Below are 17,888 nucleotides of genomic sequence, written 5' to 3'. Positions count from 1 at the left end.
TGGTGGGTGATGCTTTTTGTCCTCAGTCAACTCTAAACCTACACCCACCGTGGAACTGGGAAGACCAAATGCTGCTGAAACCACCTTTATGAGATTTCAGATATTTTATCCAAACCCAGCAGTAGCTGGGTGAGCGCTCTCCACGTCAGGCTGTCAATCCACACAGAGTAAATAAAACCAAAGCAGAGCAGGACACGAGGTTTGTGTGAGGACACATCCCAGTGCCACTGTCCCCTGGCACGTACCTCTGACCAGGAGCTGGCTGTGCTGCTCCAGCGTGTCCGTGCTGTTGTGCTGGTTCTGGGCTCGGCACTTGTAGAGCCCACTCTGCTCCCTCGTGACGTTGGGAATGAGCAGGGTCAAAGAGATGGAATATTTGTCCATTTTCCTGAGCACAGAGTGGCTGGGAGCTGGCTCTGAGGAGGGGTAGTACCAGGCCAGGTGGGTGTAGATGTACTTGGAGGCCCGGCAGGTGAGCTGGACGTCGTTCCCCACGATGGCTGTGACTTGGGAGGATGTTTGTAACCCAGAGGGCACGTCTAGAAGGAAGGGAAAACGTGTTTGGAATTAAATCCCAGCTAAGAAGGTCTTCGGATGCCTGGCTGCTACTTGGGGGGTCAAATTTCCAGCAGTAATGGAACAAGCCAGGTTTAACGAGGCACATGGAAATGGGGAAACAGGCACTGGAGCTGGGAATTAGGGAAGGGAAAGTTCTTCTCACTGCCCAGTGCTAGTAGAGCCCTCAGCATTCCAAAATCATCCCATCTCCAAGTAATGAATTGAAAGCTTATAAATAGAAGGAGTTAATGGACTGGGGGACTTTAATCAGGAGCTGTTTCCATCCAAGTAAATAAACGTGTTTGTGAGCTCTTCCCTCTCCACAGTTAAGGCTAGAAAGTATTAATCGCAGAGGAATAAAGAAACCCTTTCCCATCCCTCAGGAGCAGCACCTTCTCCCCACTGAACAGTCTCCTCAACTCTCTCTTATTCCAACTGTACCAATATTTATTTCCATCTCATGTGAATGCTGGATATTTACTTGATCACTGGTGGATTAACTGATCTAATGATGTCTAAGTCCTTGAGGCCCTTATATTTTAGCAGAGAAATACTCTGAGTCATGACTCTGACCTAGCCATGAAAGAGTGAGATGTTTCTTGCTATATTTTTAGTAACTTTTCACTCCAGAAAAAAAAAAAAAATCAATTTTCCTGAAGTGCTGAACTGAATCCATTTGAAAACAAGAAAAACTGAGTGGAAGGCCAGAGCCTAGCTGTCTGCAAGTAAATTGGGGCTGGAAGATACTTTATTGCCTTTGGATTTTGTTAATTTTAGGGATCTATCCACCTGAATGAAAGTTCATGGATAACCATGATGCTCTGGAATTATTCTGCTGTCTGTTAGGACAGGATTTTCAAGCAGCTGAGAGTTATGAGGAACCTCTTACCAGTGTTACCAGGGACAGGTTTGCCCTAAATCTGAGAGATGATTCAGTGCCAAGAAGTTACTGGGATGTTTCCTCAAGCCAGGATGAGCTGGGTGGGATTTTGGGAGGGCCAGGAGTTAAAGCAGAACAAGTGGGCACTGCACTTGCCATCTGCAAATTGCACCTGGAATTCCCAGTGCAAAAAGTTCTGCAGAAGCTACAGCTGAGCAGAAACAGTGAGGCTGCTGAAATAACCAATCTGCCTTATAATAAAGCACATATTCTATAACATACAGAGCCCTGGAGGAGCTTTCAGATATGATTAAAAGTCTCTCTTCTTCCCGAGTCATCTGGAGTAGAACCCATGAGCTTTTGCTTCATGGTTTTTAAAGACCGGCACCAGAAATACTTCACAAAAGATCCAAAAAGAGACCCCTCAGGCCACAGCTGTGGAAATTGTTATTTTTCTCTTCTTTCCTTGTGCTGGAATTGCAGTTTGCTCTCTGCAGGGTGTTGTTAGGCTCAGTTGCTCTCTCTTGGTGCTAGCTGTGTGCTCAGGCTGCCTTGTGTGACACATCCACTGCTCACTCCTGCTGCTCTGTGCTCCCAGCATGTCCAAATCCTGCCGGTCAACAAGGGGGGGAATGGCTGAGACCACCCAAACCTCTCTAAATGGGAGAACTGGGAGCCTGTGAAAATAATGGGCTGTGGCACAAACAGCCTTTCACTTCTCTCCAACCAAAACATGGAGCAAGTGCTGCATCCCTTGGGATATGGCACAGCTCAGGCTGGAGCATTTTGGTGCAAATTCCCAATGAATGGGATGTGTCCATTCCCAAGCCCTGAGTTTTGAAGGATGCTCCATAGTTTTGCTTTGTTGCTGGACTTGAAAGTTGCCTTTTTTTTTTTTTTTTCCTACCAACTTAACATTCTGGCAACAGCGACCCGGCTTGTTTTTCTTATCATTCCTTCTCCTGACATTTTTTATTTAGCATTTTGAATATTTTTAGCCAGAACCTGTGCTATTCTCTCCCATCTTGTTTGCCTTTCAAGCAGCTCTTTCAGCTCCAATAGAATATTCATTGATTTTCATTGCAGTGGAAGGAAAGAGAGAGGGAAAAAAAAAAAAAGAAGTTGCTCTGCTCTATCTTTTTATACTCTCCTCTCTCTTTTCTCCTCCTACCAGGATTATCAGGGGAGTGAGTGCAGTTTGGAGAGCACATTTCAAGTCAGTTCATCTCTCAGACAGCTTTGCTTACATAATCCTGAACCTGAGCAGTGATTAACTTCCTCCCTCTGAACAGATACTGTGTTTTAGAAGGCTCCTAATAAGTTGGCTGAAAGAATGCACCACGGAGCATTTTCCCTTTTATCAGCACTCACCAAACATTTGTCTTTGGTGTTGTGTTACAGCGTAGTAGCTGCGAATTTTCCTCTCCAATGTGTGGGATTCCGTGGCCAAAAAGGGAAAGGAGACATTGAGGGGAGGTAAAAAGGCTGGCTCCATTTGTATTTACAAGGAATTAATTGTTTTTAATTTCCTGTGCTTTGCACAATAATCTGTGTAATTCAAAACTTCTGCTCTTACCCAAATTCCAGCCCTGGGCCTGGCAGGGGGGGTTGCCATCAGGAAAAGGGATGGAGGGAAAGGGGAGCCCTTCTCTCTGGAACAGTGGTGTTTGTCAGGAATCCTGTCAACACCTTGGGAATGAGCAGTTTGGAGTGGCACAACATCCTAGAACAGCCCAGCTCATCCATTGTTCTGCTATCTAAAAGCAGATTTTTATCTCCTGCTGGAAATGCAGTATTTTCTTTGGGGTAGAAATCTTTAACTCAATTTTTCTCAGTTGTTTTGGCAATCAGATAAACCCTTGAAAAAAAAGGACTTTGGTTATTATTTGTTATTCTTATCATAATTCATTTGTATTCCCAGAACACTCCGAGTTTTCAGATGGGTGGGATCCCACTTTGCTGAATGCAGTGCAGTCAGACAAAGGCTGGAATTGGATTTACTCTGGACCTGCAGCTCGGCAGAGCTGCCCTTTCCAAGTGCAGAGCAGAGATTAGAAGGTAAATGACACTTGTCCATGGCAGAGAATCCCTGCACGAGTCACCAGGACAGCTTTTCACTGCCCTGGGGACTTTGCAGCCTGCTTGGCATGTCCTTTGGAGCTGGAGGCAGAAAATGACATTTCTGAGCATCTCATGGCTCACCCAAAGCTTAAAATGGGAACTCTGGAGTCAGAGCAGTGATGGGAAAGGCGGGCAGGGCTCAGATCTTAACTGGGCTGACACAAAATAAAAATCCTGGAGTAAGAGTTAGGCCAGGGCACAATGGATAAATCCCTTTAGGAGGGACTCCAGAGGGCTGCAGAGGGACAGTGACAGTCAGGACGTCTGCAGGAGGGGCTGTCACTGCTTGATGAGATTTCTCATCACTCTGGACCCCTTATAAGGTTTGGATTCTGAGTGATCTCCAAACCCTGCTGACCCTTCATGAAATGAACTCTGCTGGCAGAGAAATGATTTAAAAATAGAGCCCAGTGCTATTTCTGGTGCCCGTGGGAGTTTTTGTGGGGGTTCTGCAGTGGAAGAACAAAATGGTCGCTGACAATTATTCCACGGGGATAAATTAATTTTTCTGGAACGAAGGTAGTGAAAGCATCAGACTGAAGTGAGCATGTCCCCAGAGAGCAGGCTGGACAGCACCTGAGGAAGTGTCCCTGGAACACTCTGCCATGTCCTGGGAAGACGTCTCAACCCTGCCCCAGGAACAGGGATTTGAGGGAGTTCAGGATCTGTGTCATCTTCAGATTTCTTACCAGGGGCAAGTGAGTTAAGCCCAGTTTTCAGCCAGAAGGTCTGAAAGCATCTCAGGGAGCAGCAGCTTGTTTATTGGTAGGAGAGAATGGGAGAGGTCTTTAAAATCAGCGAAGTGCTGAATTAATTGTGGGGTGCCACACTTGGCAGCTGCTTTGCAGAGAGCTGTGAAATGCTGCAGACATTTCCCAGCTGTCCCAAAGTCCCACGTGTTGCTCATGTGCTCTTAAGCTCTACACCAGCCTTCAGCTCAGCCCTTAGGTTCAACCTGCACACAAAGAACCAGCTCAAAATCATAACGTGACCAGCTTAGAGCCCTGTGCTGTTGGGCTTCCTCTGCCTGGAACCTTGCAGGCTGTCCCTGGATGCCCCTCAACATTGAGACAGGGGAAAACTGCTGGGGAGAGTAACCTGGAGCCTGCTCCAGCTGTTCCAGGTGTGAGGATGACCTGCAGAACCCTCCCCACAGCTGGAGCAGCACTCAGAGAGGACCCTCCTGTGGAGGAAGCTCACAGCAGGTCACTGCTGCAGCATGACCTGGTTTAGCACCAGGACGGCCACTTTTAGAAAGCTTTTGTTCCTTTCTAATCCATAAACCCCACTATTTTTAAATACAGCACTTCCAAAAGCCAGTCATGCTCGGTCAGCATTTGCGTCTTCCCCAGAATGGCCCAGACTCCCAGTTTTCCCTTCACAGGCTGGAATAAATCTGTCTTGCCAAGCCCTATTCACCCCCTGGTCTGCTTGTATGGAAACATTCCCACCATAACCACTGTCAGTAATGTCGCCCAGTGAGTAATTTCCTTCATAATTCAAACTGCATGATTAAAACACTTGTGTCTCAAAGCTTTGCTAGATGAATCTCAAAATAAAGAATTTGAAATATTACCTCACTGTGGGTGGAAAAAAAAGCTCCTACATAACTTAATTATTAAAATAAACCAGAGTTGTGCAAGGTGCATGGGATGACCTAACCCTTTGGATCTGACCTTATGAAATAAACTCATGGCTTATGTCTTTGGGTTTAGTCAGCAAGTGTGGCAGATCTGGGAAGAGCTTGGATAACCCACCCAGACAGAGCAGCTGGCAGAATTCCCAGCAGGACACTCAACACTTGGAAGGCGTGAGGTGTAAAACAAATAGCTGGTCTTCAGCCTGCCTTGGACATCTTGGGGACCTCTTATATCTGAGCTGTATCTCCCAAAAATGCACCTTGAAGGGCATTTCCCTGAGTAAATAAGAGTTAGAGCTTTGGGAAACATCTTTTGGAGGCTGAAAGCCTCTCCTGTCTCCTGTCACCTCTAATGGAGGTGAAATCTTTCCCCTCCATGGCTCCTGCTTCATTACTGTTGGATGGCATTTTTCTGCTGGCACTTGTGTGTAACACCAATGGGAACAGTGTTTGGTGAGCCCTTTTTTGGCTAGAAGGATTTGAGAGGTGCTGGATTCCTTTGCAGCAACAGAGTCAAACGAGCGAGGAGGGAAGAGAGACACAGGAGTGCCATGAGGGAGCTCTGCCCTCTCAGCTTGTCATGGGCAAGGAACCAGGCAGTGAAAATCAGACATTTACTTTCCAGGACACTTCTGCACTCTTTGTTCTAAAAATCAATATTTTGATGCAAATCCTGCCATCCACTCATCCAGAAAGTGAGCACAGAAACGTTTCAGTTTGTTCTGGGTGAGCACTTGAACCAGGCTGTCCCTGGACTCTCCTCTCTTTTTAAACTGCCATCTCTCCTGCAAGCATGATGTACATCTTGAGCTCACTCCCAAAGAATTCCCGTGCTGAAAGGTTAAGCAGATATTTGTTTGGATTTGTGTTCTTTGGAGAACCTCCTCCCTGCACAAAGGGCACTGCAAAGGCAGCCAGGGCTCCGATGTCGCAGTGCCATGGGCTGGGCTGGATCCTGGGCTCGCTCACCTTTGTGTGGCTGCTGATCTCCTTGGGGACCAGCCTTTCTCCTGGCTATCCTGCAGGAAGAACCTCTGCAACACCACCAAGGCCTCAGCTTGGCCAGAAGTTTCCAAAAGACAGCACTCAAATATCACCAGTTTTGCTTTAAGGCACAGGGAGAGGCACTGGACGTGTCCAAGGAGCTGGACCTTGCCTTGTGTGGGGTGAGGAGCCTGGGATTGCTGCACTGGGAATGCTCCAAAACATAACCGTGCTGGTTCTGCATTAATTGGCACTTAGAATAGGGCATCCACAGAAATCCCTGCAGCCTGACAAGGGGAGACTCCTCTCCCTAGAGCGAACTGAAAAGGACCATTCTTAAACGGGTAACTGTCTGAAGTGTTTCTGTATGTTGTCATTGAGAAGAGGGTGTGGGAGAGGGGAGGAGAGGTGGTCTGAAGGTTTTATTCTGAATCCTATGATTCTTTTAGGTTGTTATTCTTTTAGGTTGTTAATAAAGGTTTTTCTTGACACCCTTTAAGTTTTAAGCCTGCCTTCCCTTTTCTCCTAATCCTATCTCACAGCAGCAAATGAGTATATTGAAATTGGTGAGTCAAAACCACTACACTAAACTGGTGTTTCTGCCCGGTTTTGAACTGAAACCAGGACAACACCACACAGGGAGTTGAACCAGCACTCCTGCGATACTCCCAGGGAAATCAGAGCAGCAGCATCTGCCTCTGGTGAGGTATTTTAATTCCTGTTTGTTACCTGACACGTAGAACTCGATGCTGCGCTCCTCCTCGCCCACCTTGTTGAAAGCCACGCAGTAATAGATTCCCGAGGCACTGCTGTTCTCCAGGGTGAGGGTGCTCACGATCTGCCCACAAAGAGAAAACAAGGAATGGCTCTGAGGGTGTGCTAGGGTAGAAAAGCTGTTAAGAAAGTTGTTTCTAGTTAATGATGGGTGAAAGTCCCAGACAAGTGCTGCTACTTGGGTTTTGTCTCATCTCAATCTCATCTCATCTCATCTCATCTCATCTCATCTCATCTCATCTCATCTCATCTCATCTCATCTCAGTTAATTCTCTTCCCCCCTCATTCCTAAATCTTAGCTTTCCTTTTTTTCCCCTGTCTTACCCATGAAAAACAGGGTCCTCTTTTGAGAATCTGCCAAGGTCTTTGTATGACAACATCAGGCAAAAAGCTGAAGGGAAGGGCCTGGAGGATCCATCCGAACACAGTCCCACATCCTTCTATTCCCTTTCTGCTTTTCAGCTCTGGTTATGTGGGGAATATCCACATTTGCATGGGAAGCAGGTAGCTCCTATGGGTGTGGTACGAAGAGTATTGCAGAATTTTGCTTTTCCCTTAGAGAAGGGAGGGAATGAGGTGGAGGAGCCCCTTGATTCCAAAACCTTTCCCTGGAGCTGTACAGGACTCGTCCAGTGAGGAAGGAAGCTCTGGAGGAGCTGCCAGCGCTTGGCAAATGCAGAAAGGGAGGATGGTGGAGAGAGAAGGAGCACCTGTCCTGAGCTTCCCCTCCCTGGAATAGGAGGTGGTTCTGTTCCTCCTGGGGCTGAACCCAAACATGTCCTCAAGCCTTGTGCTCCTTAAAGCTCCCTTTGGTGAGGCCCAGCCATGTGGCACTGCCCTGTCCCTGGCACGGTGCAGCCTCTCAGGCTCACACAGGAATACCCACAGGAATGCTCTTTAATTATTCCCTGTACTCCTTTGGAGTGTGAGCAGGAAAACAGGGCCTGAGATGTTCCTGCAGGATTCCTCTGCTTGCCCTGCAGCCATTCACCTGAAGAGCTCTGAGCCCTCACATTTGGAACAAATATCTCTTGCTCTGCCATCCTCTTTAAGGCCTTTGAGAATCAAAACTTATAACACCCTCCGGCCCTTTGTCCTTATCTCCAGAGAGCTCTTTGAAGTGCACAGAAGCATCTCTGGACTTTCTTTTTAATATCCTAAACTAAACTCAAGACATTCCTTTACCCCTCCTAAAGCTGCCCCATGAGTGTGTCTAGAGCTGTGTGGGATGCATTTTCTGAGTTATTTAAGATTTGCTGAGATCTGGCACTTTAAATCCTGCAGGGAAATGAGTTCCAAAGGTTTTGATCCCATGTGCATTTGCCATTCTAATGGTGAGCATTTGCAACAGAATAAGGGCTGAGAGGAAAAGTCTTTACTTTTCGTGAGCACCAAACACAAGAATGGGGAACCCCCAGATTTAGGGGTGAAAAAGGAGAGCAGCAAACCCAGCACCCTCTGGTGTCCACCATAGAAAGAGCTGTGCAGTCCTGAGGGATTTATGATGTGAAAATAGCTCTGCCTTGGCCATAAATTCAGCCTGGCTATAAAAGCTATAAAAGCAGCCTGCTCCTCCTCCTGGTGCTGGTCCTGGAGCAGTGGCCCAGTGCCACGGGCTGGGAATGAGCGCATGTTCAGAGCCCTGAGCAGCACTTTGGAATTCCTGCTGAATCAGGACCAACGTCTTTCTCCTCATGGCTGCTGGATCTGAGCATTTCATGTTTGGGAAGAGCAAAAGCCAATATAAATGTACGTGCTGAGGATAGAAGGGGATACATTTGGACAGCTTTTTAACAGCAATTAGTCTTCCTAAGTGACAGCTCTAGCTGGGAAGTGGAGGATAATGCTGTAGAGCCAGGCAAAATCATAAAATATCCATTTTGGGACATGTCCAAAGTGTTAGGGGTGACACTGTGGCTCTTCTAAACACTGATGCAATGCCTCAAGCTGCTTGGTGGCCCAGAGGTAAATGCTCATAAGCACACACACAGACAGATGCTGACATCTCCAACTCCATAACTCAGGAAAAGTCTGGCAGGGCAGTGGGGAAACAAAAAAAAAAAAACAAAAAAAACCCAAAAACAAAGAGCAAATAGCTATCCTGAGACCTCATTGGAGCTAATCTCAGTCGTGTCTAGATAGGAAGGTGAAAAAGATGGTAAATGACAGTGGGAAACAATCTGAGGACAAATTCTTGGGGGAAGAAAAAACTACTGAGGAATAGAGAGAAAGTAATTTTCTTGTTTGGATGCTCCAGTCATTGTTGTGCACTTGGATCCCAGCTCATTACACACCTGAGCACTTTCCTGACTTGGACTTCCACAGCTGGCACCACCTAGAGCCCTCCAAACTGGGCCTTTTAAACCAGCAGCATCCAGCAGAGATCTGAATGTGATCCCAGAGCTGACAATTCAGGATTTTGAGTTATTTTCTTGTCAGTTGAATTCTGTATCAACCTTTCACTCCAGCTGTGGGCTCCTGGGTAAATCCCTGATCCTGGGAGCCCAGTTATCTTTCCAACATCTGAAATAAAGTTCTCAGTGGTCAAACAAACTTAATCCTGGTTGGCTTTGTAGCTGAAATTTGAAATCTGTGTGTGTTTGGTCACAGTGGCAGGTCAGGATAAGGATTTTGTTCTTCTAAAGTCATCCCTAGTGAAAAAATGGTTTGAAATTGAGCATCCAAACACAGGGATCTTTCTCCATTATTATCAGTACAAACTGTTGTACTCTTTGGGGTCACAATCCTGAATCTGGGGACAGCTGAAAAATTCTGAGGGGATAATCCCTGTGTGTGCTTAGTCCATGAACCTGGAGAAGTATTTTTCACTCCTGGAATCAGAGCCAGGGTAGAAAAGCTTGGGATGTGTGGGAGAGAGTCCAGAGGAAGCCATGGAGCTGCTGCAGGGCTGGGAGAGCTGGGGGGTGCTCACCTGGAGAGGAGAAAGCTCCAGGGAGAGCTCAGAGCCCCTGGCAGGGCCTGAAGGGGCTCCAGGAGAGCTGGAGAGACAAGGGATGGAGGGACAGGACACAGGGAATGGCTCCCACTGCCACAGGGCAGGGATGGGTGGGATATTGGGAATTAGGAATTGTTCCTTGGCAGGGTGGGCAGGGGCTGGGATGGAATTCCCAGATTTGCTGTGGCTGCCCCTGGATCCCTGGCAGTGCCCAAGGCCAGGTTGGAGCAGCCTGGGACAGTGGGAGGTGTCCCTGCCATGGCAGGGGTGGCACTGGAGGATCTCTGAGTGCCTCACACCCCAAACCCCTCTGGGATTCCATGATCAAGGCAGGGCTCACCCCACAGCTGCTTCTCAGAAAACCCAGAGCGTGGCACCGTCTGCTGAGCTGAATAATGATTGATGTGAAACCTGCCACTGCCTTACAACTTCGTGTCTCTGCACTGAAAATGCCACCAATGAACTATTTACAGCCTGGAAATGTGCAGTTCCAGCTTGCCTGTCCCTGTGAGCAGCAGTGACACGTTCCCAGCTGTCCCCCCTCAGCTCCTGTGCAGGCAGTGCTAATTAATTACAAATTATTGGCATGTCGTGTCTAGACATCCTCCTAGTGGGAGCTGGATGGGATCCTGGGAGTTCACTGCATACCAAACACATCCCAGGCTGGATTGCCTGGGTTGGATTTGGAGTTAAGGATTCCATTTCCTATTACTTCACCTAAAGACCACCCAATACTGTGAGCCTAAGGAAGGGATTATTAGCTAATAAATAATTACTAGGAAAGAGTAAACTAAGTTTAAAACTCAATAAGCAAAGGAATAAAATGACTGATTTCTGAAGAACAGCTCTGACAAGTATATAGAGCTTGCTGCTGGGAAAACTCCTGATGGGATAGTTCAGTAGAGCCCATATGTAATGTTCCAGAACTGATAAAATTATTTTAGAAGCAGCCAAATAACATTCCCCAGCCATGCACCGTGAGTGTTTTAAGACATCTTGTAGTAAGGACGGAGCAACGAGACCTTTTTTTTAAGCTGGAGCCAGCATGAATTAATATCTCTTGTTATTCCTTGCTTTCTCCTTCCTTTGTCTAATCCCTCCCCCCTGAGAGCTTTGGTTAACAATCCTTCCTGTTTCACTTCGTTAGCTCTCTGTGGGTGAGGATGATGGGTGGAAAACGTGGGTGGAAAACTTCTCAGCTGTCTGACTCTGGCAGAGCAGGGCTGGAGGTGGCTACAGGGAGATGGAATTACAGAAACTTCAGCAGGGACCATGCACAGAAAGCATTCAGCTCACTCCTAATCCATCCACTTGAGTGGCACACAAGAACACTTGTTTGCATAGCCTGACAGTCCTGATCCAGGATTGGAGTTCATTCACTCAAAACATGCTAAAGGATGGACTGAGGATGAGTGGGAGGAGAGGTCTGGGAGGCAGCTGAGAACTTCCAGCTTTGCTCCCATCTCTGGCTGGGGATGTTCTCTCCCTGGGAAAGGGGAGCAACCAGTGCCTTCCTTGGTGTGAGCAGAGCTGTGGCAGCACTGGGTGGTCAGGAAAGCTGCTGGACTGGGCTGGGAACTGGGCTAACTGGGCTAACTGGAGCTTGAGGTGCCTCTGGAGGAGCGGTGGGGTGGAGGGACTGCTCACCCTTCAGCCTGGAGCAGGTGGGTAAATCCTGGCTGGTGCTGAGCAGTCACCACCCCCTGCTCCTTCCTCCAGCGACCGCAGAGTTTTTGTTCTCTTTGTTCCTTTGGGAAGGTCCAAACTTGGCATTTTTTGGGTCAGTTTTCTTGAGCGGTTGTGAATTTAGAAGGTCAGGGAAGACAAAGGGCCAGTTCTCTGTCCCTGCTGCTGGCCAGGCTCTCAGCAGACCCAGCAAGGGCAGTTCCACGTGCTGCTGTACCTGGGCACTGCCCGGCACACCTGGGCTGATCCCAGGGAGTGGCTTGGCTGCTGTGTCCCCTCCCCTGGCACAGCCTGGCGTGACAGATTTGAACAGCCTGCCTGAGCTGCTCACACACTTCTCACCACACACATCCCACTGCTCTGATGTAGACTTTTTGTTCCTTCAGGAGGTCTAAATTTGGCATTTTTGGGTCACTTTTCTTGAGTGGTTGTGAATTTTACCAGCAGAAACACCCACGTGGCCTGGCCACTCTCATATAGACATGAAAGGGAGAAAAGAGATGAAAAGAACCTCCCAGTGAGGATTGAATTATGCATGAGTCTTGCTATTCCCTTCTGCTGGTCCCAAGCTCTGGCCAGTTTGTTATTTTGCTAACAGGAAAGAAAATAAAATAGCAACCTAGCTGCTTGTGACTTGAAAAGTCAGGCAATTCCTGCAGTCACTCAGGGGTGTTACACCTGGTGTGAAAAAGCAGATTCAGAGGAGCCACACAGTGCTTTAAATCCCAAAGTGAGAAGTTCAAGGTGGACTCAAAACCCCAGGGAAAACGAAAATATCACAGTGCATCTGTCTCAACCACTGTCTGACCAAAACTTCACTGAAGTGCATCATAGCCTCAACCACAACCTCGTGCTTTTCCTCAGGAGTGAGGCTCAGGCTTAGGCAGGCAGGAACAGGTGAAATTCACTTCTCCATCTGTGGAATACTCATGGAATAATCATGATGAGGATGATGACAAGAGAGCTCAATTTTACATGGCACTTCTGTCAGGAGATGTCTGAGGAGCTTCATGTGATCAGAGAGCACCAGGGGTTTGCTGGAAAAACCTGTGCTTGCTGCCCTGCCAGCTTGCTTTGGGCAAAGTTCTGGCTCTGATGATTCCAGGGGAGTTATTCCCATATTTTTAGCAGCTCTAAACAGTTAATGCAAGTTTTCATTGTGGCTGGACCAGCTTTTATTGCTGCAGCTCCCAAGGGTGAACTCTTGGGTGCTGACAAATCCTAGAGCCCAGACGAATTCCACCCAAATCCTAGAGCCCAAGACTCCAGCACTCACAGCACAGGCTCAAATCCCACAGGAAAATCCCCAACCTCAGCTAACCCCAGGTTCCTCACAAAGCTCACACTCCAGCATCTTTTATTTTTTCATCTCCTTTGTCAATGCAGGTGAATTATTTGCTGGCACATGGTGGGAATGGATTGGGCTGTTGCCTGTCCCATTCCTGCTGGGAATAACAATTGATAAAACTTAAGGAAAAGTCTGAAGACATTTTAAAAAATTATAGTCTATAATATAAAGACTCCAATTAATACAGGGCCTTGACCTTCAGAAAGGGGGAAGGAGAGGAACTGTCTGCAGTGTAAGCAAGGAGGGAAAGATGAGATTCCTATAATTTAGTTATATTAATTTGAATAAATCTTAATCAAAAGAATAAGAATTAATAGAAAACATGTCAGACTGTGTTTTCAGTCAGGGAGAAAAAGGAGTATACTATAAATTGTAAAACTATAGCTTGTAACCTTAATAATGAGATATGTAAAAGCTGATTATATATATATATATGTATGGAGAAAAACAGTAGCTCTGAGAGTCTCCAAGCTCTTGTCAGCCCATGCAGCAACCAAGAAGTCTTAGAAAAAGAAGAAGCTTCGAAGGTAAATATCACCAACCTCCATTTTTATAAATAATTAGCACTTTCAGGGGGTTGCTTTTACCTAAGATGTAAAATTCTTAAAGAATACATTAAGGCCAGAACTTAAGGGGCACTATGCCATCTAAATAAATCCAATCTATAAATATCTCCCAGCAATGGAAAAACTCAGGAATGAGGGGCGAACACTGAATTTCTCCCTGCCAGCCCAAGCTCCATGTTTGCAGAGCTCTGGTTTGGATTATGTTTAGAACTGGAAAGTCTCCCTGAGAAAGAGCAGATGGCTGAGACATCAGATGCTGATTTAGGCTGGACCCAGTCCAGAAGAGCACTTTAGCTTTGTGCTTAACTCTAAGCACAAGAGTAACTCCAGAATTCTCCCATGCTCAGAGGTGAACCAGGATTTGGAGGGCAGTGTCCAGCACCCTGCAGGATCAGACACTGAACATCTGGAACATCCACCTCAAAACCTGGAGCTGCAAAGCCACTCCTGGAGCCAGCAACCCCTGCAAGTCCAACAGGTAATCCCAGCCAGAGCCCAGCAGAGCTGGAGGCTCTGAATCCACTGCAGATTCCCAGCCTGGACCTGGGGAACTTCAGCCACTATCACCACGGACACCTGCAGGACACTGAACAGGGAATTCCGGATGGGATCTCTGCAGTTCACACTGGCAGGGTGGTCCCAGTGCTCTTGGAAGAGGGAGCAGCCAGGGAAGTGTCCAAGGAAGGTTTTCCCTCCTTCATTGTCCCAGGAAAGTGGTTTCAACCTGAGACCTGCACACTCTGGAAATCAGAGCAGGTACCTGTGGCACTGTGAGCACACACCTGGTGAGCTCCTGATGCTGGGAGCAGAGAAAACAGGGCAGGACAAAGGGGACAGGACAATGAGGGGACAGGACAATGAGGGGACAGGACAATGAGGGGACAGGACAAAGGAGGACAAGACAAAGGGGGGCAGGATGAAAGGGGGCAGGACCAAGAGCTCTCCAAGTGTTTCATGAACTCGGAGTCCTTATCAGCGTTCACATCACAGCACCCCTCGAGCTGAACCGCTCTCACACTTTCTCAAGACTGAGGGAGACACAGAAGGTTTTGACCCAGAAGTCTTGGGAGAGTTTAAACAGGGTGTGTGACATCATTCCCAAAGCCCAGCACTGGTAAACAGCAGAGATCTGGGATGATCCCAGCGCTGGGGAATTCCAAGCATGCCAAGAACCCTGAGCAGCTTGGGAACCAGGAGCTGGGGGTGAGCATCCCCTGACATCATCCCCAGGCCATCCCACACATACCTTTTGTTTGTCCCCCTGCCTTATGGGGGTGTTCTCGATGCTCCTGATCTTGTTTCCTATGACTTTGTTCTCCCAGACCAGAACTTTTGGTCCCTCGGGGCTGCACCTGGAGGTAGAAAAGCAGAGATGGTGTTCAAGGTAAACAGGGAGGTTTATTGGAGTGAGAAAATGTCGATCTTAGACAATAACCTTAGGTTTTAAATACTCCTAAGAACAGTTGCTGCTGGAGTCTGTTACTGCTTTGTGAAATTCCTACCTTCCTTCTTTACAACATTTCAGAATTATTTACAAAGCACCTTGACAGAGGCAAACAAAATCACTGCATGACCAGCAATGAACCCCCCAGTCTTTGCAAAGATTAGAAATAGAAAATACTGGGCAGTTAATTAAATCATGTGAGTTTTATCTGGCTAATATAAGTTATGTTTCCAAATTCAAAATGCCAGTCACTCCAAACTGTGGGGAGGTGGATGTTGCTGAGTGTTTGTGCTCAGCTTCCAGCAGGAAGTGTGGGCTGAGGGAGTAGAATGGGTAAATACTGGGACAGAGCAGCAGAAGGACCCTTTAATGCTGCACATTCCACAGAAGACACTTATCAATCTTCATTTTGGAATATGGGCAAGGAGCAGAGTGTGTAACACGTCATGTGGGAAGGTCCAGCTGCACCATCCAGGGCCAAAAACTTTCCTGTCTCCTTCAACTTGGTAAAACCAAGCAGAGACACAGCTCTTCTCATTCCTAGAAACGCAAAGGCTTGGAGCCCAGCACGGAATTTCAGGAGGTAAAATGAATATGGATTTTTATAGGCACTGACCAAGGGCTGATGCTGCAGAAAATTCCTCCATAAATCAGCCAAAGCCACACAAAGCACAGGGACAACACCCTGGGTCAGGGCAGGGTTTGCAGCTCTCAGAAAGTCTTAATTAGAAGATCTTGAGGGACTTCCTGCAAGGCACAATCCTGTCCTGAGGATGAAGGGGAAAAGCTCAGAGGAAGTAAAATCACATCCCAGCTCTAAGGAACAATGCTGGTGCTCAGGGATTCAAAGGGCACTGCAGAGGCAGAGTGGGGGGAGAGAAAGGGAGAGAGGGAGGAAGTCAGACAACAGAAGGAAATGGGGGCTGTGTCATTTCCCACAGGAATCCTCCTTCAGCTTCTGCTGGAGCAAGATAAGGCTGCCCCTGGGGCCAGCAGAGGTAGAGCCACTCTGCAATTGTATTTAAATTGATAAGATCAGAGAGCCAGAGAGCTGCAGCGGGGGTTATGTGAGGTCCTTTGCTACCAGGTCACTGGTTTGGATCTGGTTGAGTTCTGCACTCATGGCCAATCCTCTCCTCCTGGACAGAAAAGTCTGGAAAAGATTTTGGGTCATCTCTGTGGTTTTCCTAGAGGATACAGGACCAGAGCCCTGTGCCTCCTGCTGCCCTGCAGTGCCAACAAAGCCATCAGACCCCTGAGTTTATTCCAAAAAAACCATCAGATCCCTGAGTTTATTTCAACAAAACCATCAGATCCCTGAGTTTATTCCAAAAAAACCATCAGATCCCTGAGTTTATTCCAACGAAGCCATCAGATCCCTGAGTTTATTCCAAAAAACCATCAGATCCCTGAGTTTATTCCAACAAAGCCATCAGATCCCTGAATTTATTCCCGCAGGACCCCTGTAACTGCACACAACTCACTCCCAAGCTAAGGCTGGATCACCCAACATCCCTGTGCTGCACAGAAAACCTGGGAAAGGACTTCTCCCTGATTCTTCCCCTCTCTCATGTCTTGCCATTCACAGCAATAAGCCTGTGAGAAAATAAGGCACTATCCAGCAATTTTCTCCCTTGCTTTCTAGATCTCTCTTCATTTTTTAAAGGGTACAAACCTGATTTCGTCCCTCTCACTTCAGGGAGGAGCTGAAGTGGTCAGAATTGTGCAGGACTTGGCTCCTGAACATGCCCAAGGGCTACCAGGGAAGTGACTGGGCATCAGCCAAGGCCTCTCTCTGCAGCCCCCTCTGCTCAGGGAACTGCAGGAGCAAAGGGAATATCTCCTTAGGCAAATCTGATTTTCCCTGGCCTCTTTCCTCTCTGACTCAGTAACTTTACTGTGTGTTCACACCCCAGCCTGCAGCACAGAAGGGTCCCCAGTAAGCCACAATTCCCTCTCCCAGCTTCAGGGACACAGGAGCCTGAGCCCAGCCCTTGGGAAGTGCCATGAAACAATCCCATATGGATTGAAGGGAGCCAAGCCTTCAGCAGGTTTGTCTGGAAAAAAATTCTTGCAGGGTAAAAGGTTTGTTAGCTCTGCCCACAAATCCTGCTGGTTTTCTTTTGTCAAATATTGACAGCATTCAGCAGGGCTCAGGAAAGTCAGGGGGGCATTGCTGGTCAAGGTAAAGGAAAATTCGATGATCTTTAGTCACTTTAAACTTATTTAACACAATTCAGGTAATACACAAGGTGCGCAAACACAACCAGACACCAGCTGGGCTCAGAACACTGGAGATCTTCAATCTGCTTGTGATTTTAGCTCAGATAAATAGGATGAAGTGGAAAGAAAACCTGACTGGAAATAGCCAACAATTCAGGACATGTTCGTCCATAGGGACATCACTTACAGGGTGTCTGTGAGGCTGCAGGGTTGCCACTTCCACTCGATCCTGGGCTCAGGATTCCCACTTGCTGTGCACTGGATTTTGTGTTTGCTTCTCAACTCCACCTTCACAACCTTGTCAAAATCTGTTTCCTTTTCATAAATCTTGGGTCTTTCTAAAGAAAAAAAACCCACAACAATGCAAATGAGCAAATTTACATCCATGAAAGGTTTTGAAACATTTTGCTGGGAGAAGTGATGATCCAGTGAGGCTCTTGATGTTCTGGGGAATTCCCAGCAGTTCTGAAAATATTCCTTCACAGAAACAAAGGTGTTGGTTGTGGTATTTCACAAAACACACTGCAATGCTTCCACATTCATCCTAATCCCTTTCAAGTGTTGTTGGGGACCTGCTGGACTTCTGAAAGTTCATGCCATGGAGCATCTCTTTGGTCGGGGCTGCAGGATCAGGCTGAGGACCAGGTCCTCAGGGCTTTGGGAAAAAACACCTTTTTCACCTGAAATCTCCCCTTTTCTGTGTGTGTGC

At 47.3% G+C, this 17,888-nt stretch overlaps 1 protein-coding gene across 1 annotated transcript in view; it reads right to left on the bottom strand.

Annotated features, from left to right (window-relative positions):
* The window catches only part of LOC134049902 (vascular endothelial growth factor receptor kdr-like), a 65,170-nt gene that overhangs the window by 32,827 nt on the left and 14,455 nt on the right, over positions 1-17,888 (bottom strand). Inside the window, exons 4-7 of the mRNA XM_062502643.1 lie at positions 17,367-17,517; positions 14,759-14,864; positions 6,912-7,020; positions 246-539 (exon numbers count right to left, since the gene is read on the bottom strand). Coding sequence (XP_062358627.1) covers positions 246-539; positions 6,912-7,020; positions 14,759-14,864; positions 17,367-17,517 — 660 coding nt within the window. The remainder of the gene's footprint in view (positions 1-245; positions 540-6,911; positions 7,021-14,758; positions 14,865-17,366; positions 17,518-17,888) is intronic.

The sequence above is a fragment of the Cinclus cinclus genome, chromosome 15, assembly GCF_963662255.1.
Source record: "Cinclus cinclus chromosome 15, bCinCin1.1, whole genome shotgun sequence".
NCBI classification, from domain to species: domain Eukaryota; kingdom Metazoa; phylum Chordata; class Aves; order Passeriformes; family Cinclidae; genus Cinclus; species Cinclus cinclus.
Note: the sequence above shows the minus strand (reverse complement) of the source record. Positions and strands in the feature narration are given on the sequence as shown.